At 53.6% G+C, this 24,190-nt stretch overlaps 1 protein-coding gene across 4 annotated transcripts in view; it reads right to left on the bottom strand.

Moving 5' to 3' along the window:
- Nucleotides 1-3,340: 3,340 nt before the first annotated feature.
- ST8SIA5 (ST8 alpha-N-acetyl-neuraminide alpha-2,8-sialyltransferase 5) overlaps nt 3,341-24,190 on the bottom strand; it is a 54,307-nt gene continuing 33,457 nt past the window's right edge. For all 4 annotated transcript variants that reach the window (XM_036107599.2, XM_036107600.2, XM_036107601.2 and 1 more), the window contains 5 exons: nt 16,514-16,600; nt 12,898-13,042; nt 9,215-9,327; nt 8,375-8,467; nt 3,341-7,223 (listed from right to left, as the gene is read on the bottom strand). In XM_036107599.2, the coding sequence (XP_035963492.1) occupies nt 6,755-7,223; nt 8,375-8,467; nt 9,215-9,327; nt 12,898-13,042; nt 16,514-16,600 (907 nt within the window). In that variant the 3' untranslated portion in view covers nt 3,341-6,754. The remainder of the gene's footprint in view (nt 7,224-8,374; nt 8,468-9,214; nt 9,328-12,897; nt 13,043-16,513; nt 16,601-24,190) is intronic.

Raw genomic sequence — 24,190 nt, 5'->3', positions numbered from 1 at the left:
TTTCTGTAGGGCGTCTCCTCATCACTACCTTCCTGCTTGTTTTCCGTGGGTGCAGTGGGGGCAGGGACAGATCACCGAGCCCATCTTCCACCCCCAGGGGCCCAGGAACTCTCTGTGCTGAGAGTGCAGTGTCCTACCCACCTTCCAGGATCGGTCATAAAATGACCTTCACCTGGTCACAGGTTGGTGGTCCCCAGTTCCAGAGACATCAACCCCTTAGCTCTGATCACAAATGCATCCTAAAAACCCAGGCACAAATAAATTCTCAATTCAGGCACACTCTGAGCCTCCTAACCTGGGAGAAGCAATCTATGTACCTTTGCTTTAAAAATATTTCTTAATGTTTATTTCAGTGTTTAAAATGTTCAGAAAAGGAAAATCTATTTGGTACCTTTACGAAGCCTCAGGCTTGAATCAGCTTTTCTCAATCCCCAGAGGGGAAAAAATGTAAGAGAACAGGGTCAAGCTAGTTAGAAGATCCTCTAAAGCAGGGGCCAGGGACCAGCATCACTGTTGCTTAGGGCGCTGGCTAAGAAAGGCCCCAGACCAGTTCACCATATCAGAGACCGCAGGGTGGGGCCCAGGAGCACCGCCCCCGCCCCCACCCCCAGCTCTCCAGGTGACTCAGACTCTGACTCGGGTTCAAGTTCAAGAACTGCTGCTCTAGAATAGTGGTTCTCCACCCTGGCTGCTTATCAGAATCATCGGGAGAGTTTGAAAGAATCTAGTACCTTGGTCATACTTCAGACCAACTGGATCAGAGCCTCTTGGGGGTGGGCGGGGTCCAGGCAGGAGTATTTCTCAAAGCTCCTCAGGTGACTCCAAAGTACAGCCAACGTGGAGCCCCCTCTGCCTTAGGGCAATGAATCTTAACCGCTGTGTGATAGAGTCACAGAAGATTTTTTAAAATAAAGACAGGAGGCCCTATCCTTAAGCCAACCGAATCAGATTCTCTGGGAGGGTGAGGATGTGGCGGGGCCGGGGGGGAGGGTGGGGTATTTTAGAAAGATCCCCAGGTGATTATAATGTGCACACAAGGCTGAGAACCACAATTCCAGAGGAAATAAAACTTATACCCCAAAGCTGAGCAAGTCATTTTGTTGAAGGAAAATGAGTTACTTAGTTGCCAAGGGAACCATCCCCTGAATGGAAAGAAAGACAGTCACTGATTTCTGGCTTTTGTGCCAAGAGCTAAATCACTGACTGAAGTGTATATTTCTCTCTTGCTCTCCCTCTCCCTGGTTTTTTGAAATGAAGGAAAAAAAAAAAAAAAAAAAGGGAGGGGTTTCAAAGAAGAGACTCTGCAGAGGAAAATATCTAAAGACTTAAAAAAGATGGGCAGAGCGGCTGCCTCTCAGGACACTGTCCGGCCAGGACAGCTGCACCCAGCCAGCAAAGCAGACCAGGTCCGCCTGAGCCTCAGCAAAGGCGCCAAGATCATCAGAAGCCAGGGACAGACCGAGGGCCCAGGACAACTGCCCCAGACAAAAGGAAAATCAGAATTCTATTACAGAGACACTGAAAACAGTTAATGTCATTTAAGAACAGCTTGTACCTACCTAAATGATTCTCTATGAAATAAACCAGTCACAAAAAGACAGATACTGTATGATTCCACTTATACGAAGTACCTAGAATAGTCAAATTCACAGAGATTGAAAGCAGAGCAGTGGTTGCCAGGCGCTGGGGGAGGGGAAATGGGAGTTGTCCTCTGATGGGTATGGAGTTTGTTCTGCGACATGAAAACTATTCTGGAGATCGGTCGCACAACAATGTGAACGTACTTAACACTACTGGGCTGTACACTTACAAATGGCTAAAATGGTAAATTCGATGTCTTGTGTATTTTATCACAATCAAAATTAGAAAGAAAAAGAAATCGGATAGTGTCAAGGCCAAAACAGATTTCATAAATGTTTTAGATTCCCAATTATTTTTTTTTGTTGCTAGTTTAATAGTGGGTTATATTTTATATTCATATTTATAGAAAGCACAGAAGTTGGGTTGTGTGGCAGATTTTTACTTTCACTCTTTTCTCATCTAAGACCCTAGTCTCAATTTCAAGCCAGACCCCTCACCTGGTGGCAGCCACCTAACGGGGCATCAAGGGGCACGGGTCTCCAGCAGTTGTGCTGACTTCGAAGGTGAAAGAGAAGGAGGAGGCAAGGGTGGCCCAGGTTTCTGGGCTGAGTGAGGGAGAGTCATTCACGGGGGGAGGGCTGGGGAAGGGAGGGGGCCGAGGAAGCCGTACTCGCTGAGGGTCTAGTTTGTGCCGGGCTCTGAGCTCAGCATTGTGCAACCCTACTTCACTTAACCCTCGCCACAGCCGGAGTGGCTGGTGTCCTGGCCTCGCTCCTCCGAAAACAAATCAGGGGTGCCTGGGTGGCTCAGTCGGTTGAGCGTCTGCCTTCAGCTCGGGTCATGATCTCAGAGTCCTGGGATCGAGCCCCGCATCGGGCTCCCTGCTCCGCTGGGAAGCCTGCTTCTCCCTCTCCTCCCCCTTTGTGCTCTCTCTCGCTATCTCTGTCACTATCTGTCTCTCTCAAATAAATACAATCTTAAAAAAAAAAAAAGAAAGAAAGAAAACGAATCAGAGCCTTCAGGGACTTCGGCAGCCCCCTCAAGGTCACCCAGCTAGTAAGTGGTAAGAGCCCTGGAGCCAGGTTGTCCTTTCAACTATGCCAGTTGAGGACACGATGAGGTTGGAGATGCAGCGCAGGTACATACTTCAGACCAGAGGATCAGGAGGCCATGGTGAGCATGCTTCTGACGCTCGGAGGGAGACCCTGCCTGCAGGTGAGGGGGCTGAGATGCAGGGACAGGACAGACGCTGTGAAGAGATGAGATTTCTGCAGGAGCCCTCCTGCTGAGAGGAGGGAGCCCCGAGGAAGCCTCACCGAGGGTGAATCAATGAAGGGGCCTGAGAAGGAGCATTCAGAGACAGGAGGAACATCAGGAGAGGAATCAAAGGAGGAGAGGACTCGAAAGGACGGCGACGCCATCCCTGTCACCTGTCACATGAATGTCAGGGATGAGGCCGGAGAAGCAGCCTCTGCTTTGGCAATAACTCTGGCAGGCCCTGCCCTCTTCCCCTGATAACTGTGCCCCGACTTGCCAACTCCCAGCACAGCTCCTGTGTTGCGTGTGGGCTCTTGGTGCACCGTCTGGATGCGCCCTGGGAGGGCAGGGGCTCCGATGTGATCCTCGGTCCCCGGCACCTAGCACAATGCCCCCGCACAAAGTGAGTGCTCGATAATTACTTGTTGAAGGCCTGGCTGAAGCCAGCCCTGTGCCCTCCCTCCACCGGCAGGAGGTGCGCCCCCGCCCCTCCCCCCACTCAGTGGAGTGAAACCCCCCCCCCCCAGGCTCTCTGCTCTCTGCAGCACCAGGTGAATAGCGGGCGGCAGCATTGCGGAGTCTCAAAAGCTGCGTCTGACCTTGAGCCACCTTCCATTCTGCTTGGCTAAGCGCTGAGTCATTTACTTGTTTTTGCCGCCTTTCAACCCTAGAGCAGTGGGTTTAGCACAAAGGAGGACATGAGGGTTGTTTTATTTGTGGGGAATCGATTTCCCTTAAATAAGAATTTAGCTGGTAGTCTGCACTGCACAGTGGGATGGTGTTGGCGGGGGGAGGAACACGGTGGGGGCTTCTTGAGTCAATGGCCAGGAAACAATGAGCCTTTGGAAACAATGTTTTTCCCACAAACAGGGACTGCCAGAGAACCAGCAGGGCCTGGAAGTCAGGACACTGGGTGAGTCCCAACTGGGGCACCGGCTGGCCATGGGGCCTTGGGCAAGTCACTCAACATGCTGTCACTTACCATTTACTCTTTCTGGGCAGCTCTCCTCACCTGCAAGATGTAGAGATGACCTCAACTCCCTCCAGTGCCCGAATGGCACCCATTCTACCACGGGTGGCTGGGTGCTGCCACGGTGTGTGGTGGTGGGGGACACCTCCAAGCAGAGACGGCCTCCAGGACCCATGACAGCCTCCCAGAGCATTTGTCCCTGGAGTGGGGCCCAGTAGCGCCCTGCAGTGGCACCTCCCTCAGACTCCCTCTCGTTCCAGCCCTTGTGACACTGGCTGAGAAGAGGCTAAGATTGAGGTCCGGAGCATTGGCTTGGGGGTTCCACACATCTGGGTGCGTTTTCCTCCATTGGGTGCCTGACTACGCGCAAGTCACTAAATCACTCTGAGCCTCCTCCTCACCTGTCCCATGGGGGCCCTCTTACCTAAGGGGGTCTTGTGGTGATCACAGGAGATAACTGCAAAGAAAGTGCTCCGTGCAGGGCCTGACACAGAATGAGAGCACACTAAATGTTAGCTATTATAACAGTAAATACTATTTGTGGCTCAGATCTGTACATCAGGAATACCTCCAAAAACAAATTAGAGATTATAAAGACCCTAGAGATCTTTCCCAAGGCCCTGGTTGTCGAGATGAGGAAACAGATCTGTGGGGAGAGAAGAGACTCACCCTAAGATCCACAGGCAGAAATGGGACCATGAGTCCTGATTCCTCTACGGAGTGGATCACTGCGTTCTCTCCTCAGCTCCTACGAGGGCCCTGCTGGGGCGGATGCCAACCCGTGGCACCCTCAAGCGGTGGGAACCCTGATGTCTGATTCACCACGGTTCCTGCCCCCAACACGGCCCTCCCTGGAACAGAAGTGTTACCTAGGGGCCTCGGTCCACAGCAGGCATTCAGTAGAACCCTAGGCAGGATTTGACCCAGGCCACCTCCCCCTTCGAGGCCTATTTCCTTAAATGGGATAAAATGGTCTTTCGGAGCCTCGCAGTCCTGACATGCCACAGTTTCAAGAACTGGCCTTAATTAACCACAAACACATGGCTGGAAAGCTCAGCTAGCCGGAACCTTCCCCAGAAGTACCTTCCTTGGGAGGAATGGGCAGAGCCCAAGAAAGCCTAGTCACCCACTGCCCTTGCACAGTTTTTCCCAGCTTATGGCCCACTAGGGTCTACCTTGTCTTATTGGCTGCGTCCCTGCTCTACAGAAAGCAGCCCGAGACTTGCCCAGTCAGGACCAGGGCTCAGAATGAAGGAGGATCTAGAACAGTGCTGTGCACGGAGCATGCACTCCATAACCACCCACCAACATGAAACACGAGCCCACACAAAGTGGTTTTGCCAAGGAGGGAGCCCTGGACCGGGAGCCTGGAGGCCGGGGACTGAGCCCACGCTCTCCCCTCGCACTGGTTGGGCCTGCTGCTCTGGCTGTAAAAGGTGGTCATCGGATGGCGGGACCCCCTCCCTGCTGAGACCTCGCAGCTCCCCGCCCTCCTCAGGGCACCCAGCAGGCTGGGTTGGGGTCTGTGTATGGTTTGCCCTCCATCCCTAGAAGAAAGTGACTCTGCCTTTATTCATCACCCTATCTTCCAAAGCCCACCCCAGACCTAAGCAGAATAAGTTTCTGGAAAAAGGCGGCAGGGAGAGAGGGTGGGAGGAAGGGGTCTGAAGTCCCTCCGGAACTAACAATCCACACGTCCACAAAGCTAGGTTCTAAGGCAAGTCACTGCAAGTGTCTATTAGGTAGGACCTTGCTGATGGTGGAAACACCACGGGGGAAGGAAAGGCAATGAACTTCAGAGGTGAAACGCCATGTTAACCCCTTTCGGCTCAGGCCCAGCTAACTTCCCAAAGCACAGGCCTGTGGGTCCACGTGTGTGAAGGCCGCCAGGCTGTGGGATGTGGGGAGTCCTGCCTTCCCCGTGGGACCCTCAGTGATGCTGGTGTTGGAGGCCAAGACGCACTTCCGTCTGCAGAGTTCATCAGTTACATGTCAGTGCTTTCCAGCCCAGAGCCTACAGTTCCAGTGCAGGAACACAATGTAGCAGGATTCCGAAGGATTCAGGAACAGAGAGGGGATCTTATAAATAACTCCTGGTTAAAACAGAGCTGAAAATAAGGAGACAGGAGAGGAAGCAGATTGCGAAGCGCAGGTTGAGTCAAAACCATTGGCTTGAAAACCTTCGTGCAAATGGCTGGTCCTTCTCGGCGGAAGATCACACACAGGATGGGACCTGGAGGCGCCGAGACGGTGTGTGTGCCTGAGGATGCAGGTGAAAGCGCGAGGCTCCCAGCACAAGGTGTCGAGGTGAAGATGCTAAGACACGGGGCTTGCGGTAGATCTCGCGGCGTCACTTAAGGGACTCAAATCAGTTGCAGTGACCGTGGTTAAGACCCTGGACCCCCCTGAGCCACTCTGTCTTCACAGGAAGGTCTGGCTGCTGGGTTGATCTGTAAGCTCTGAGATTCTAGACAGCGATTCACAGCTGAGGCCGCAGTATAAAGCCCTGGAAGCCAAAAGTCGGAACTAAATCTTGACGGTGCTCCCACGTCCGGTCTCCGTTTCCGTTCTGGAGGGCCTTCCTCTAGCTGCGACAAGGCCACTACAGTGTGTGCTCTCCCCAGTGCTACAACTGAGCGCAAATGTGCTTTATTCACTTGCAATCCCCCAAGGCCCCTGATCTTGGGGTGTGGCCCAGCAGCATGCTACCCGGGGGCAGGGTGGGGACACGGGGCCCCGGCGGAGGCCAGGGAGCTTAGCACACAGCCGGCTCTGTCCGGGGGGGCCCCCAGCCCTGCCTCCTGGCCCGCACCACCCACGCAGGCAGCTGAACGCCCGAGGCAGTGACAGCCTGAGCGGCAGCCACGCCCCGCCCCCGCCCGGCGCAGGGGGGAGAGGAGGAGCGGGGTCCTGCTCGCCGCGGGGGCCGGCCAGCCCGCGCCACCCTCAGCAGCAGGTGCAGGCGCCCGTGTGCACGCGCAGGATGCCCCGGCTGTGCAGGTGCAGGAAGTTGAAGATCTCGGAGGGCATGGCGTGGAAGCCGGGGCGGGGCTTGACGTTGTCATAGTAGTGGTGGGTGATGTAGAGGCCCGAGGGGTTCATGGGGAAGGCCCAGAAGCCGAACAGGTGCACCTCCTCGCAGAGCTCGAGCGCCGCCGTGGCCAGGATGAGGCCGGTGCTGATGCGCTTGGCGCGCACCCCCAGGCTGAGCCAGTAGCGCGACACGTTGACCAGGTACTGCGGGTGGAAGTAGTACACGGCCTGCGGCGACTCGAAGTCGTCCAGCACGTACTTGACGCGGATGGACACGTCGGTGTTGCGCGTGTTGTAGAAGGCGGGCAGCAGCACCGACGCGTTCTCGTACACCTGCAGCACCCGGTAGAAGGGCCGCCGCCACTTCTCCAACTTGTGGAACCTGGGCGGGGCCACAGCAAGACGGTCGGCAGCCCACTCCCCGGGCCATGGGCCCCCCCGGAGCCCCTGCCGCCCCCACCCGCCACCCCGGGGCCTCTTCGGGGCACGCAGGGCACTCCAGGCCACCCTGCTGCTCCCTTTCATTTCCTTCGCCTCCGAAGATGAATGCCCTATATTTGTGTAAGTGGGCCCAAAGGGACAAGAGTGTAGGGACCGCCGTGCTTCACCCCAAGGGATGAGGGCGTCCCAGGGTGGACTCGGTGGGGCAGGGGTGAGGAAGGGGAGGCTCTCCCTGGAGTCCGCAGGCCATTCACCTGTACTTTCTCTCCCAAGGCCCCCGGTGAAGTACACCAAAAGAGTCTGCCTGTCCTCTCAGCCGCTCCTCCCCCACAGTCCCTCCCTCCCCTTCTTCCTCACATTAAAGGGCCCTCCTGTGGGCTCATCTCCCTCCTCTCCCCTGCTCCTTCACTCTGCTGACTCCGTTAGTGTCCCTGGGCACCTCACCCCATTTACCAACTCCCCACCCTCTGGTCTCTGGCTGTCCCCCGTCTTGCCCCTGGCCTGACCTGGATGGTGTGACCGTGCCCCTGGCTGGAGTTTTAACCCCTGAACCCCCTTCCCTGACGCCTCCCACACGGACAGACCCAGGAGGGGCACTCAGCGGGGACTGAGATCTTTGTGTGAGGCTTCTCCCCAGAGCCGCCTGGACACAGCAGCATAGGAAGCTGCCTGCCCCCATCACACACTGGAGAGCTTTATGGCCCATCTAGGTGAAGACTGTCCCGACCAGTGCTGTCCAAGGGAACCATCATGTAGGCCACATATGTAATTTTCAACGTCCTAATGATCACATTTAGATAAGCAGAAAGACATGGGTGAAATTAATTTTCATCATATTCTATTGAATGCTCACAATGTTTTATTTAACTTGATATACCCCAAATACTACTATTTCCACGTGTAATCAGCATAAACAATTGATGAGCTGTGGCCCATCGGCTTTTTCATGGTAAGTCTTTGGAATCAGGTGTGTGTCTCCCACTACAGACAGCACCGGTCAATCTGGATGCCGCATTCCCCGTGGCCGGTAGCCACGCGTGGCAGTCAGGGCTGCTCTCCTGGACAGCATGAGTCTGGGGGAGGCTCACTGACCTCTCTGTGATGATGCTGGGGTTCACAGTGACCACATCCGTCTTCACGCCCACATCCATGGTGTACTTCTCTGAGATGGGGGGTAGGTTGCACCTGCAGAAGACACAAGCAGCCTGGCTGCATGTACTCACTCATTCCAGAGGGAGCTGGAGAGTGGGCAGCGCGGGGGTGTGTGGGGAAGGCCAGATAGTGCTCACACGCAGAGGGGTGCCGAGGCAGCCAGCGGGGTGGAGCCTTGGTAGCCTGCGCATGGAGGGGCAAGTTCAACTCCTTCCCTCTCCCACCCTGAGTGGCACGGTGATTATGGATCCATGACCCGTGAGACCCCACTACAGCCTCAACCCCAGTCCCTTTGCTTTAAGCTTTTATTTTCAACCCATCTTCTTGATCCAGGCTAAAGACTATAAGCGAGGATCACCAAAGAGATAAGAGGGGGCTCTATCTAAGGAAGAAGAAATACAAGGGCCAGTCTCCAGCTTAAAGCCAGGGCAAAGCAACACTGGTGTCAGCCACAAGGTTGCCCTGGTTCCAAACACTGCTTCTGGAAGAGGAGAACTCAACCAGGGAGGTGGCCGCAACCTCCCATTCTGCAGATGTGGAGACTTGAGGCCCTGACAGGTTCGGCCACTGGCCCTGAGGGACAGGGCTGGAGAAGGGAAGGAACAAGCCAGAGTGTAAAGGTGTGCAGGGGTGGGGAGTGGGGACCGGTCACCTGAAGGACAGCATTAGGGCACAGGGCATTAGGGCATGGGGCTGGGGCGCCACCAGAGGGAAGGGCAGGGAACGGGAGGGCCGTGGGGGGTAGAAGCAGCAGGTGCAGGGTCGGGGCCATTCTTTTACCGGAAGACAAAGTCGGCGCTGTTGATCTCCCTCCCACAGCGGCTGTTCTTTAGGATGCCTCCGTTGCCCACCACTGCACACTTCTTAAACTGGGACCGGTAGTAGGGCATGTCCTGGGAGAGATGGGCACACAGCTGTCAGGGGCAACGCCCTCCCTGCCTTCTTCCGCTGCCCTCACCCCTGTACCCACGGCCGCCTCTCCGAGCCAGCCTGGCAGGGACTGTGGGGGGAAAGTGGTTATTCCACCTTGCAGATGAGAAGAGTGGTCAGGAGACTTGTTCTCAGTCCCCCCTGGCAATTACGAAAGCTGGAAGAGAAGCAGGGTCTCCACAGCCTTTTTCAACAAGCCCTGGGATGCCTCAGGTTTCCTGAAAGAAGGGAGTACAGGTGATGGCCAGTCCTGCTTGCTTGTGGTTTTCCCAATGTTTGGAAGCTCATCTTTATGACTTCCCAGATGCATAGTCTATTGGCTCGTGCAGACGTGCTGGGGGATGACAGCAGCAGAGATGGGGACAGGGCCCTAAACCTGGCCCTCCCCCCTTTCAGCTCAGGGCAAGGTACACAGGGAGGACGTAGGCCTGGGACACCAAGGTCATATGGCCTGGGACAGATGCTGGGACTTGGCAGCAGCAGGGACAAGAGACCAAGGGTTGAGAAGCAAGGCCACCACCGGGGAGCAGTGAGAGCCTGAAACACCTCAAATCTCTGCAGAGGAAGAGCTCGGAGTACAGGAGAGCCCAGGGACAGTGGCCCTCGCAGGAGCCCTGGGAGTGACCACCTCACCGCACTTTGACCTTGTCACGCCCTGACTGCTGGGCTTACGTCGGTCTGGGCGCCGGCTGCCCACAAAGGCTCCCTGGCCATGCCTTCCAGGGGACCCCAGGCAAGCGCTGGCTGGCCTGAGGGGTTAAGAGTCCTGGTCCTGCCACGTCCCTGCTCTAGGTCATAATCCCCTCCTGGGCAGCCGGGGGCGGACGGAGCCCAGCAGCCACACACACGGCACAGGCAGAAGCACAGACCTGGAGTCAAGGGTAGGGGGACCAACCACCCCAGCTGGCCCAGGACTGGGGAGCTTTGTCTACGATGCAGGACTTTGCTTGGGTCCACCCAGGAGAGTCTGAGGCCAACCAGGATTGGGCACCCGAGGCAAAAGCCCCAAGCTCAGCCCTGGTTTTGCCCCATCATGAGATGAAGGAACCATGGACTGGTGTTCTGAGTTCTCAGCAACTCAGTTTTTCCACCTGCAAAATTCGGATAATAACATGCGAGTGTCATGCTTTTCAATGCGATGATGCAGAGCAGAGTTTCTCAACTTGGCGCTTGTTGACATCTTGGACCAGATCATTCCTCGTTGTGGGGGGCTGACCCGTGCACTGCAGAACGTTTAGCAGCATCCGTGGCCTCTCCCCACTAGACGTCAAGGGTATCACGACGACCAAAATGTCTCCAAACATTGCCAGAGGTCCCCATGGTGGTGTAAACGAAAAGCCTACCCAGTGCGGTGCTTGACCCACGGGTATCTCTGCACGGGGACCAGGTTGTTATTACTGTCATGAGGCCCCGAAGCTCCCCCCCGGGGGCCCACGACCCTGCGGGGCTCCCCACCTAGCACACAGCAGCTGGCCAGCCCTGAATGACCGTGGCCCTGGCGGCACCTTGGGCTTCCAGTGGGGCCCGCTGCCAGGTGGCGTCATGGAAAATCACACCACAGCGGACCCTCAGGAAGGAGGCTAGATCTGCAGGAGGGGCTGTGTCTCTCTGTGGGAAGCTGTCCCTCAAGGCCCATTTTCCCTGGAGGGACGGGCCCAGGGGCCACGGGGGGTGGGGGTGGGGGAAGGGTATCTCAGAGCCAGTGGGGAAGACGGCACTGCTTGACTTCCACCAGGGACAGGAAAACACCAAAGTTATCTTTGGAGAGAGGGAGGCCTTTATGTTCTATGTCAGTGTTTCCCAAACTTCTGCACATCAAAAACAACCTGGAGTACTTTCTGAAAATAGAAATTCCTGGGCTCCATCCCAGAACCATGGAATCAGAATCTCTAGGGCGGGGGTAGGAGACCAAGAAGCTGTATTTTATACAAACCCAAGAAGCTGTATTTTATACAAACCCGAAGGAAGACTTACCCTGAGGCAATACTTCTACGTCACAGGATCTGATTGGGGGGAGGGGTGGCTCATTATGGCCTCCGGCCTTGGGCCACATCAGACCTGCCCATTTCTGTATCCCCCCACCCCCCGCCCCAGAGCTAAGCATGGATTTTATCTTTGTAAATGGTTGGGGGGAAAATCAAAAGAAGAAGATTTTGTGACATGTAAAAATTAGGTGCGGTTCACATTTCAGTGCCTAATAGGAACTAGAGTGTTCCTGGAGCCCAGCCACCCTCACTGGCTCACGGAGGTCTGTGGCCGCTTCGTGCTGGCACCAGAAAGGTAAATAGCTGTGACAGAGACCATATGGCCTGCAAAACTTAAAATGTTTACTCTCCGGCCCTTTCCAGGGAACATTTGGCAACGCTGCTCTAACTCCCTGGGCCTCGGCAGTCCAAACCCATGGCCCTCCGTGGACCCATATGTCATAACCGAGCTGTGTGTCACCCACGGGCACGACCCGCACGAGATGCAAATCCACCTGCTGTCCCTAGACTCCGTTCCGGGCCTTGCAAGACCCACCTCGTAGAAGCTGGCTTGTATCCATCATCCTCCAGCGCTGTGATGGGGGAGAGTCTGTGTGACCCTCTGTGCAAGTACCAGAACGCAGGGAGCCCTAGGCTTTGTTTCATGAGCCCTCCCGTGGAAGCAGGGCAGCCCAGACCCTCGGATTTCATCCAGAAAGACCTGAACACGCCCCCATTCAGCATGTCTACACACTGGACCCACTAAGTCCTGCTCTGGACCCAGCAGTCTCCAGGAGGTGCTTATGCACACATCCAGTGAAATCTTCCTCCCTTTAGATGATAACCATCAGAATGAGCTGAAAATGCAGGTTCCAGGGCCCCTTCTCTGAGAGTCTGATGCCGCGATCAGGCCACAGGTGAGTGCATATGCCCAGCCTTCAGTGACCTGAGCCGTTCACACAGGGGGATCACTTACCCTCTTCCCCCTGGTGGCCAGGGAGCCACGTGCTAGCCCTGAAGAACAACCCAGCTCCAGACTTCTTTTATGTAAAGGAGAACAATTAACATCTAACTTGTTTAAGTGAGATTCTCTGTTATGAGTGGCCACACCTATTCCTAGCCCAAACTCCAGTGTTACGGACAGGGAGACTGAGGCCTTGGAAGACATCATAACATAACCATCCAAGGTCAGCCAACGTGAGATCAATCTTTCTCGCTTTGCTTTCTACTGGTTTGTGATTTCTTGGGCACACCTTTGCATGAACGTTTTTTCCTCCTGCGCCTGCCTCCAGTGGGAGACTTAATCACTGTCCCAGGTATCTTCAGGATGTCCTCGGCAAGCAACGCAATAACCAAAATTCGATAAGCAAAGTCACTCAAAGAGTAGCCAGTTGGTATTCACTGGGCCAAGACAGGAGCCCTGGAGGGCAGTCTGCTGAGCCAACCAGAGCCAGGACGGTGGGTGCGGAGGGCACGGCAGAGGGATACCACACCCCAAGGGCAGGGCCGCATAGGGCCATATGGGGTCGCCCCTTTGCCCCGCCCAGACTGCCCTGCCCAAAGCAGCACCTTGGGAAACATGCGGAAGATCTCCTGGTTGATGTGGTAGATGCCGCTCGTGTCCACTTCATACTTGAGCTTCGTCCCCAGGGGGGTGTTCTTCTGGGTGGTGAAGAGGAAGGAGGGGGCATTGCAGCACCTGGACAGAGTGGACCTGCCAGGCAGGAGACAGAGCGGGAGAGACAGGTGACATGGGGCAGAGCCAAGCTTCTGGAAGAACAGGGGGGTCATGGAACTGAGGCTCCTCAAGGTGATCAGGGAGCTCCGTGCTCTCCCACCCACCCCTTCCTGCACTCACCCCCCACCCCACACCCCTGCTCATGCTGTTCTTCTGCCTTCAACATGCCTCCCAGTGCCTGGGCCTTTCCTCCTCTCCTCACGCCGTCCTTGCTCCCCGTGAGCTCCCAGCTTCCCACCCCACGGACCTCACTGGCCTCCGAAGACCTGGTGCCCAGACTGGATACCACCTACTTCATCACCTACCGACTCCCTCCCCGCCTGAATGAAAGCCCCTTGATGGCAGGGACCCTGCCTCTCTGGATCCTGCCCGGTGTTAGTCACACGAGTGTGGACAGCCAGCTGCTGGCCATGGTGGGATGAATCACGCCTCACTCGGGCGCTCATCAAGATCCACTAAGCATTCTACTACTTGCTGGAAATGTTTCTCCAGCCTTGATGGAAATCTGGGGATAGAGAGCTCATCCTTGGGTTCCTGGCCCCTAGCAGACTATAAACAAGGCATTTACCCTGTCTCAGGGGAGGAAAAACCCAAGACAAAATGGTCAATGGAAGCGTGCAATTTCAATCATTTAGAGTTTTAGGAAGGGGGGTCATCAGAAAGTGGGCTGGTGGGCTGATGCTGGACCACTTCCTGCAGAAAGAGGAGTCTGACTGATTTCCAAAATAGGTTCTCAGGAGTTCACTGTTTTAAAAAAAAAAAAAAAAAGGCGCTGGCTTTCACTCACAAAAAAATACTCAAACACAAGCTACAGAAGGGTTAAAGCTCAGATGATGCAAGTAGGCTTTACAAAAATAAAAAATAAAAAAATAAACCCTCCTAGGGAGAAGGTAGCTGCTGAGGCAGACTTGGGAGCCGGCCAGGCCAGAGACGGCAGAGTTATCCGTCATCCCTTGGGTCGGAGCTAGTGCTCCACCTGGTCACTCCCTCTCTGAGGCCTGGTGAGGGGTCGGGCCCTGGGCCCCGCCCTCCCCTGCCCTGGGGGCCCAAAGCCCTCCACAGCTAACAAAGCAGGCCAACTTCTGCTCTCTCACATGGGGGCTTTGAGCCCACAAGGCTCCATTTCTTCCAGAAGCAGCAGTGGGTGCCAAGTCCACACTGGCCTCCTCCCCCCAACACTGGCTCCAGACACAGTCCCATGCAGCACCTAGGAGGCCCCAGGAGGGATGGGACACCTTCTCCATGGAGCTGGGATGATGACCACCACCACCGTTTGAGGAGGAGCTTTCTGGAAAGTTCCCCTCCAAGGTCTGGGATGGAAACTTGGGGGTGCCACCCTGGTGTCAAGAGGCTTGGGTGCTAGTTTCTGGTCTGCTCCCACCAGCGGTGGGGCCCTGGTCAGGTGTCTTCCCCAGGCTGGACCTCAGCTTCCTCGTCTGTAGAATGCAGCCTTGGCTGGTCCACCTCTGACCCTCTGTAATTCTGTGACTGTAGGTTGCCAAAGCCAGGAAGGTTATAAAATTATTTTTTATGACTTTCTCTCTTGCAAGGATTTCACTGGGGCGCTTAGCTGTCTGCTGGTCACAGAGAGAGGCCCTTCCTGTGGAGTGTTGAGTTTCAGAATGTGACTAAGGCCTCCCAGAGTGGGGGCCAGGCAGAGGCCATGGGTCAGCATTGGCCCATTTAGCTTTGCTGGTCCAGGAACTCAATCTTGTCAGCCTGCTGGAGAGTACTCCATAGAGGGAGACTGACTCCCATTAACCAAGTTCACGAATGACTGATACGTAAACCAGAATGCCAGTGTGTCTATTTGTAGGCAGTAGGGTGGGGGAAGGCCTCAGTTAAAGGGCCCCTCTCCTACAACTGGAAAGCTCATGTCCCTCTTCTAGCACACCCCTTCCACGCCACCCACTTCACCGTGCCAGGCTCTTACAAGCCTGAGTTAAGAATCTCATCACGGTTTAATGAGCTTGTGACGAGAGCAAAGGGAGGCCACCCAGTGGCCTTGAAGGTTTTTCCATTTAGAGCCTAGCAAGACCTGATGTCATCTCCCTTTTCCACACCTGACACTACTTCCCCTCCCCCCCCCGCCGCCCCCGGAAGGGTCCCAGCTGCCCTGGAGCCTCTCCCCAGGATAGTGCCGGCTGATCCCTGCTGAAGGCCCCCACACTCATCCTCGTTTTTCTTCTGTCACCTCACCTTCCTGTTGCTTCCTTATTCCCTTAGATTTGTGAATCCCAGCAAGGAGACTTCTGGGCCTCTCTCAGCTCTCAGCCCGGACAACATCCTTTTGCATCTCATGGACCTCGTCTAGGCTGGGTGTGGATGAGCCACACCACCAGGATGCTCAGGCCTCAGCCACCCCCGGGGGCGTCTGCCCATGCAGTGCCCACCGTAACACCTCTTGCTAAGAGGCAGATTTGGGGTGGCACCTGCCACACAGATCTTGGCCCTGTTCCCGCTTCCCAGCACTCTGCTCCAAGTTCACGTTCAACTTTTATGATGGGGGCATGTGGGGCCTTAGCCAGGAATCCGCAGGCTCATCGGGGCCTCTGGGTCGGGGCTGCTGGCACCTGCTCTTCAGGGGTTACCACGCTAGACATCCTCATTTCTAGAAATGTGCCACTTAAAAGCACAACTCGGTCCCTAGATGGGGCCCGGAACTGCAGCGAACTGGAACAAATGACTTCGAAGGAAAAGACAAAATGCTGAGTGTCATTTGCTTTCCACAGCCTCCCGGGTAGGACGGCTGCATGCTGACGGCTCCTCCGTACATGTGAACTCCAGCCTGACTTGCCTGCCTCCGGTTCATGCACACGTTCCTAGAATCCCACCGATTCCACCCCGTGAGCTCCATCTGCACCACAACAATACTGAGAGCTCACAGGAGTTCAGCGAAGGAGAGACCCTACAGTTCCCACCGATCAAAAGGAATTTGTGGACACCTGCTGGCTGCTTAGCTCTCGCAGACAGGGGAACCTGAAGCTACAGCTCTTGCCTCTCTGGGAGCTTATAACCTATCACTTTGGGTGAGAAAGCAATCAGAGACGAATCTGCAGCAGGCCTCACACGTCTGGTGCAGGCTGCGCCACGAGGGGCTGGTGACAGGGGGCGGCCAGAGGAGATGCTCAGTGCGCCTTCTCGCTCAGGCCTGCTGGAGACATGGAGCCCAGCACGGCACTGTGACGGGCTGTCGTGGAGACAACACCCCCGACCCCGCGGGGCTGCCGTGAGGACGAAGGGCCGGAATGTGGGGGACAGCCGCCAGCAAGGTGCCCATCTCAGCCTGTGCACTGAGTCAGAACCTCCCCATGGCCCAGATCCCAAAGCCCAGGCGGGGCCAGCTCAGGGGAAGATGAGCCCGGGGCGGGGCCCTGCGGGCCGGGGTGGCAGGAAGGAGAACAGCACCCACGGCAGGGCTGGGGAGGGCAGACAAATCACAGATACTTGAACTGGTTGGCTTCAGAGATATTCATCGCCCATCTGCACATCTGCAGGCTCTTCCATCTGTCGAACAGCTCCGATTGCTTCACCCTTTGGGAGGCGAGGACAGAAGAGCACGTGAGAGGGGCCAGGCTGGACAGTGTCGGCATTCCCAAACCTCCCTTCCTGCTCCCCAGGGGCCACATCCTGGGCTGGTCCTTTCCACGAACTGTGTTTTCTTATTTGGGGTATTGTGGCTGCTCCGGCATCTGGGGCCTTGCTCATTCCTAGAGATAGCCAACCGCTCTCCTGCAAGCATGCCTTCCACCTTCCTCATTGTCAGTTCTGTCAACGGAGCCACCAGCCTTAAGGGAACTCAGGAACGCCCCGAATTATAGACAAAATCCCCTGTCTGTCCACCCATGTGCGTATCTTAGGGGAGAATCTGAAGCTTTCATTGGCTTCTCAAAGAGGTCTTTGATTCTAAAAACAGGGCAAATACTCACTTAACCGTAAAGTAAAAACCAGGTTCATTCTACAGAGCTGGGTCCCCTGTGTTTTGTTGGCGGGGAAACAGTTGCTCCCAAAGAGGGCAAGCCTCCCCCACAGAAGGAACGCACACATGACTGGTGCGGGGAGGGGTGATTGCCGGAGAAGTCATACCGGATGGCAGCAAAGTGTGTGGATTTTGGAGCCAGAAGAGGAGCTGGGCCCTGGACCCAGTTCAGACACCTCCTAACTAAGGGACTTCAGACAGGGTATTTGACCTCTCGGAGCTTCATCTATATAATGAGCATAATAATAGATTATCACTCACAGTCCCAGATTTGTTAAGATTATTAAATAAAATGATACAATAAAGGGCTAGGCATGGGAAGTGCGCACGGAAAGTTCCTGAGAGAGGGAAGTTATTTTTATGGTTAAACTGCACTGCCATGAGGATGCTTGCTCATGATCCCCTGACTTTTCCCTTTTGTAAAACCCATAACCTGTCCTTACTCACTCCTAATTTTTCCCACAAGATAGTAAATACTGTGGGGTCAGGGGGTCATGTCTGAGGTCACTCCCATAAATCCAGTGCTAAGGCACACGGCCAATGTGTGGGAAATAAGTGTTGAGCATATCAATAAATTAGTGAATGAATCCATAAGTCTGAGTTCAAATACAGTCTATAATTATTGATTGAACTCCTCTATATGGCAGGAACTGGGGATAGAGCAGAGAACAAAACAGCCCGCTGTTCCCATGGAGCTTAAATACTAGTAAGGAGGCAAATGGAAAACAGATATGTATGCATATGACAACAAAAGCACAAATGACAAAAGCAAAAATAGACAAATGGGATGTCAAACTAAAAAGCTTCTATACAGCAAAGGACCACAACAGGGTGAAAAGTCAACATACAAAACAGGAGAAAATATTTGTAGACCATATATTTGATAAGGGGTTAAAATCCAAAATAGATAAGAAACTCCTACAACTCAATAGCAGAAGACCAAATAACCTGATTTTAAAATGGGCAGAAGTGGGGCACCTGGGTGGCTCAGTCAGTTAAGCATCTGCCTTTGGCTCAGGTCATGATCCCGGGGTCCTGGGATTGAGCCCTGCATCAGGCTCCCTGCTCAGCGGGGAGTCTGCTTCTCTCTGTCCCTCTGCCCCCCACACCGCTCGTGCTCTCTCTCCTCTCTCTCAAATAAATAAATAAGATCTTTTATAAAAATTAAACAAAAAATAAAAATAAAATGGGCAGAAGACTTGAACAGACATTTCTCTAAAGAATACATCTAGACGGCCAACACGCACATGAAAAGGCACTCAACATCACTCATCATCAGGGAAAGGCAAATTGAAACCACAACGAGATATCATCTCACACCTGTTAGGATGGCTAAAATCAAGAAAACAAAAAAGATCACCAGCGTTGGCGGGGATGTGGCAAAAAGGGAAGCCTGGCACAGTGCTGGTGGGAATGCACACTGGCACAGCCAGCATGGAAAACAGCATGGAGCTTCCTCCAAAAATTAAAAATAGAACTACCCTATGATCCAGCAACTCCACTTCTGGGTATATACCCAAAAGAATTGCCATCAGGATGGGAAAAGAACTAGGTGCACTCCCATGTTCACTGCGGCATTATTCAGTAGTAAGCAGGGCATGGAAACCAGCTAAATGTCCCCTGACGAGTGAATGGATAAAGAAAATGTGCTATAGATGTACAGTGGAATACTCTTCAGCCTTTCACCAGAAGGCAATCTGCCATAGGTGACAAGCTGGGTGAATCTGGAGGACATTGTGTTGCGTGAAATAAGGCGGTCACGGAAGGATGTACATGACATGATTCCACTCATGAAGCATCTAAATAGTCGATCTCAGAGAAACAGAGAGTAGGATGGTGGTTGCTGGAGGCTTTGGGAAAGGGAAGGGGGAGCTTCTGGCTGCTCCACTATCTACTTATCTAATGAATAAGTGCTAGAGATCCGTTGTACAACTTAGTGCGACATTTAACAATACTGGATTATACGCTTAAGAGGGCAGATCTCGTGTCAAGTGTTATTACCCCAACTAAGAAAAAGAAACCAGATAATAATGCCATGTCAGGGGGAGGTGAGTGCTATGAAGAAAAATGAAGCAAGGTAAAGGAACTAAAAAGTGACTGTTTCAGAAGGGTTGGTCAGGGAAGGCTTCCCTGAAGAGGAGAACTTTGTACAAAGAACTGAAATGGCTGGTGTGAGCCATGTACACATCTGGGGAAGGACTATTCCAGGCAAAGAGAAAAGTGAGTACAAAGGCACTGGGGCAGGAACTTAGTTGGCAGGTTTAAGGAGCTGGAAGGAACCCCTCCTTCCAAGCTGATGCCTTCCTTCTGGCTTCCCCAAACCTCCCACAGTAGCCCTCATGTCTCAGGTTAATGTGACATCAGAAGAGAGGCATTACATAGCACCCCCCGCCTCACCCACTCTTCCCTCCCCTGCTCTCTGCAACCCATAGGCCCCTAGAACAGCACCCGACATGGCCAGTGCCTCAGATACCTCCTGGAAATAGTCCTCGCAGGACTGCAGGCCGGAGTCCCAAGTCCAACTGTCAAGCATCTGGGTCCCATTCTCTGTGCCCCCAATGCCTGTCACACGCTGGACAAAGGCTGGGGCCTGAACACCCAACCTTGAATCCTGGCTCCATCCCCAACTTGCAGTGTGACCTTGGACAAGTCATTGAATCTCTCTGAGACTTGGATGCTTTATCTGTACAACGGATATAATAACCTCTGCCCTGCTAATCTCCAGGGTTGTCAGAAAGATCAAATGAGATAATATGCATAAAAATACTTTATAAATTGCTTTACAAATGTAGAGATCACCTTTACTTTAAAGATGAGGGGTTGACCCCAGGCTCTGATCTCCTTTCTCTGCAGACACCACTAAAATTCCAGAAGAGGAATAAAAAAGTTATAGACCTACCAGATGAATAGAATGATGGCAGTGGGGGGAGTTCAGTGGAAGAGAGATTTCGACAAGTGTGTGGAAGGAGGAGGGGGGTCATATGGAGGGTGACATGGCCCAGAGACAGAGTCCAACCCCATGGGCCATTTTTAAAGGGGGTGGAGGGTGGAGATGGGGCATGGTGCTGAAAATGAGCATCAGCTGTAAGTCTGTATCCAGAACCATCAAACCCACCCCCACAGCAGCCAAATATTCAGTGTCCAGCAGAGGGAGGGGACGGATTGAATCAGACTGTCAGTTCCTACCAAAAAACAAAAACAAAAACAAAAACAAAAACAAATTATCATTCCCAGTGAAAAGCTTTGGACATTCTAACAGCAAAAGGAGTAGCATCTCCAACAATGACTCTTGAAGAAGGCCTGCTCTCCTACAGAGTTCCTAACAGCTTTTTATTGTTCTAAATTTAAATATGAATAAGATAACCAAGGATCACCTGGTCAACTGGAAGGAAACAGATGAAGACAAACCATCAGTTAAAATATCCAAAGAGAGGGGCACCTGGGTGGCTCCGTCCGTCTGTCTTCAGTCAGTCTGCCTTCGGCTCAGGTCATGATCCCAGGGTCCTGGGATCGAGCCCTGCATGGCGGGGGGGGGGGGGGGGGGGGCGGTCCCTGCTCAGCGAGGAGTCTGCTTCTCCCTCTCCCTCTGCCTCTCTTCCCGGTTTGTGTTCTCTCTCTCAAATAAATAAAATCTTTAAAAAAAAAATATCCAAAGAGAAAAATATTGGAAGAACCAAATACAACTTTAAAATACTCTACTTAGTGTCTCCAGAGAGTCTAAAAGACATGACATCCTTAAAGATAGGAATAGATTGCTCTGAGGACAAAGAAAGAGCTCTGGGGTGGGAACAAGTTCGTTAAAAGAACTGGAAAATGAAGTCAAGGACTTTTCTCAGAAAGTGGAAGCAATGGGCAGAGACAGAAAAAAATGGCATCAAACAGGGAGCGCTACATGAGCGATCCAGAAGGTCCGGTGTACAACCCTTAGAAGGACCAGAAAGAGGAAGTAGAGAGGAATGGAGAGAAGGAAATATTTTATTTTATTTTATTTTTAAAGATTTTACTTATTTATTTGACAGAGAGAGACACAGCGAGAGAGGGAACACAAGCAGGGGGAGTGGGAGAGGGAGAAGCAGGCTTCCCGCGGAGCAGGGAGCCCGATCCGAGGCTCCATCCCAGGACTCTGGGATCATGACCTGAGCCAAAGGCAGACGCTTAACAACTGAGCCACCCAGGCGCCCTAGGCAATATTTTAAAAATCCAAAAGAACGTTCAAGAGTTTGGACATGAGCCCCGGATGAAGAGGTCCAACAGCTGTCTATCCTGAAGCATATCATCCAGACATTTCAGAACCACAGGATCCGGAAACAGTCCAGAGAGAAGAAAACAGGTCGCCTCCAAAGGAGCAGGTGGCATCATGCTCCCATCGCCCTGGATACTAGAAGGCGATGGGGGAAGTCTTCAGCGCATTCGGGGGGAAAATGATTTTCTCCTAAAATTCCAACCCCACCAAACCAACAATCAGGTATAAGGGAAGAATTAAGTCATTTAGACATAGAACTCAAAACCTGACCTCCTACCAATCATTTGGAAATGACTGGAAGATGGGTAGAAGCAAAATGAAGGTGTAAACAAGAAGTAGCTATGGGTTCTCCACAAAACTGAATCCAAGCAGAGGAGGCAGGGAAGGGAAGTTCCCAGGACATTGGCGTCTGGCCCAGCAAGAGAGCAGGCTGTCCACACTGGAGCACAAGGATAAAGAGAAACTCTGAGGGGAAGGCTGGTTGGAGAGGCAAGCAGAAACCCGAAATAGGGCATAATAGAGACAAAGAGTTCAAGAGGGAAAAGATGAGTAGAAGCTCCAGGAAAAAAAAGGGGAGGGGGAGGATGTACAAGAAAGGAAGGAGAATCACTATTTTCTGTTCTTTAAATTTTAGAGTCAACCTAGAGAGGAAACCCCCAAAAAAGGCTTGTTATGGGTACCAATAGAATGACCTTTTAAAGGTAAATACACGGACGACAGGAACCAAAACATAGGGATGATTTTAATAGCCCCATCTTACAAAGTACAGGCTCAAGAGATACTGCCAGTATTTGGTAGAACCAGAAATAAGTTACTCAGGCAATCTATAGACAGAAGAACTAAAAATAGCACTATCCCCCAACCCAGAAGAGTGGGGAGGGGGTGGGGGTGGCATAAGGGGGCTGAATCCTCACCCACCAAGGCAGGACGTCAGTGCACGCGGCAGTAAGTTGAGAAATAACAGCAGGTGCGTGTTACTGAGAGGTGTGGAGGTAATGACCAGAAGAAACAGCCAGAGTCCAAAGGAGCAGGCTGCAGGGCGAAGGTGTGGGGCAGGGGACAGTGGCTTTTTATTATTACCAGCTTCTTGATCCTACTTGATTTTTCCTGTCATGTGCAACAGATGGTGAGGATAAGGAGGTGATCGTGACCATCTCTGTTCTTTCTCCCCCGTTCCTCCGCTGGCCTCCTGTTTCCACCCAGCTCTCCTATATGTGCCCTGCCCACGTCCTGAGCCCGTGCAGGCTCAGACTCGGGGGCTCAGAGACGCCTGGGCACGAAGGGGCCTCCCAGCCTCTGTTCCTGGGTGCAGCGCAGGCCTCCCTACCCCAGAAAGATGGGGAAGGGGCTGCAGGAGAGCCCCCAGGGTGACGTCCCAGACACCACCCCCACCTGGTGGCAGGAACTGGCTCCAAAACCAAGAGACTCTAGAATGACTACCTTCAAATAAATAATTTGTACAAGTATTAGTGATGACGCCTTTCCTAATAAATCAGCACAGAGTAACTCCTCCTGCGTCTGCCATCGTCAGGGACCAAGGTCTTCTCCATGTGGGAATTTTCCGGCTAACTGGTTTCTACCAGTGTTTGCAGCAATTTTGGATCAGAATCATTCCCAGATGAATCACACCCCTCCCTGTCTCCTCAGAATGCAGGCTGACATTCTTACGCCTTAAGGGCCTCCCAGCCCAGCCGCGCAGCCCCCTCCACACACAGATGGCGACTTAACCTTTCCCCGATGACTCAGAGTCTCCACTGGGAGCAGCGCTCATGGCCCCGGGCCAGAGCACAATGAGGCCCGCAGGTACCCGGCTGATGCTAGGACCATTCAAGTCCGAGGCTGGCCTCTGGGATCTCTGATGTCAGCCCTGGAGGTCCCACCGAGCTTCAGCTTGCGGGGCCAGGAAAGGAGACGTCAGCCTCATGCCCGTGCCCCGCAAAGAGCCTCCGCCTTTCCTCTCCTCTCACAGCCCCAGGGCCACCAGGGCCCAGACTCCCAGGGTCTAGGGACCTCGCGGAGGTGAAGGACACAGGGTGGCGCAAGGCCCAGGGGTCACCAGCTGGGACAGCTGCTCAGCTCAGGAGACCAGAGCGGATGCCGCAAGGCAGAGAGGAGAGCTCCAGCCTAACATGCAGAGCACCAAACATGCGTCCCTGACGAGGGACAAAGGTGGGCACCGATCATGGGAAAGGTGAGGTTCCTCACCCCACCCACAACATTGTGATGCAGGGCCCGGGTGGAAGCTGGGATAGGGACTGTCAGGGGCTGAATCGTCTCGCCCTCAAAACTCCTATGTTGCGATCCTAACCTCTAAGATCTCAGAATGTGACTCTTTGGAGACAAGGTCTTTAAGGAGGTGGTTAAGCTGAAATGAGGCCATTAGGGTGGGCCCGCATCCAGTATGACGGATGTCCTTATTAGAAGAGGAAACGAGGACACAGGTACAGAAGGAAGTCCATGTGAAGACGGAGGGAGAAGGCGGCCATCAGCAAGCCAAGCAGAGAGGCCTCCTCAGCCAACCCTGTCGGCACCTCGATCTCAGACCGCCCGCCTCCGGAGCTGTGGGATCTACCAAAGTGCCCGGCCTGTGGTGCTTGGTTATGGCGGCTCTCGTCAGCTCACAGAGGGGCTAACTCGAACACAGAGGCAGTGCATGGCTAGAGGAACGGGAAGTCACCGAGAACGATGGCCCACTTATGGGGTCTCTCAGATCTTCGGGTCTAGACTCTGAGGTGACCATGAAGAAACTATCTGCATTTTATAATTTAAAACGAATTTATTTACCTCTGAGGACACTAAGGCATGCTGTTAACAAGCCCTGGCTTTCCAGAATGGCACATTTAAGGGCCCGAGGTCTTTGAATTCCGGGAAAAGACAAAGGATCTCTGCTTAGGAGCTGATG

This window comes from Halichoerus grypus, chromosome 13 (assembly GCF_964656455.1).
Source record: "Halichoerus grypus chromosome 13, mHalGry1.hap1.1, whole genome shotgun sequence".
Taxonomy (NCBI): domain Eukaryota; kingdom Metazoa; phylum Chordata; class Mammalia; order Carnivora; family Phocidae; genus Halichoerus; species Halichoerus grypus.
Note: the sequence above shows the minus strand (reverse complement) of the source record. Positions and strands in the feature narration are given on the sequence as shown.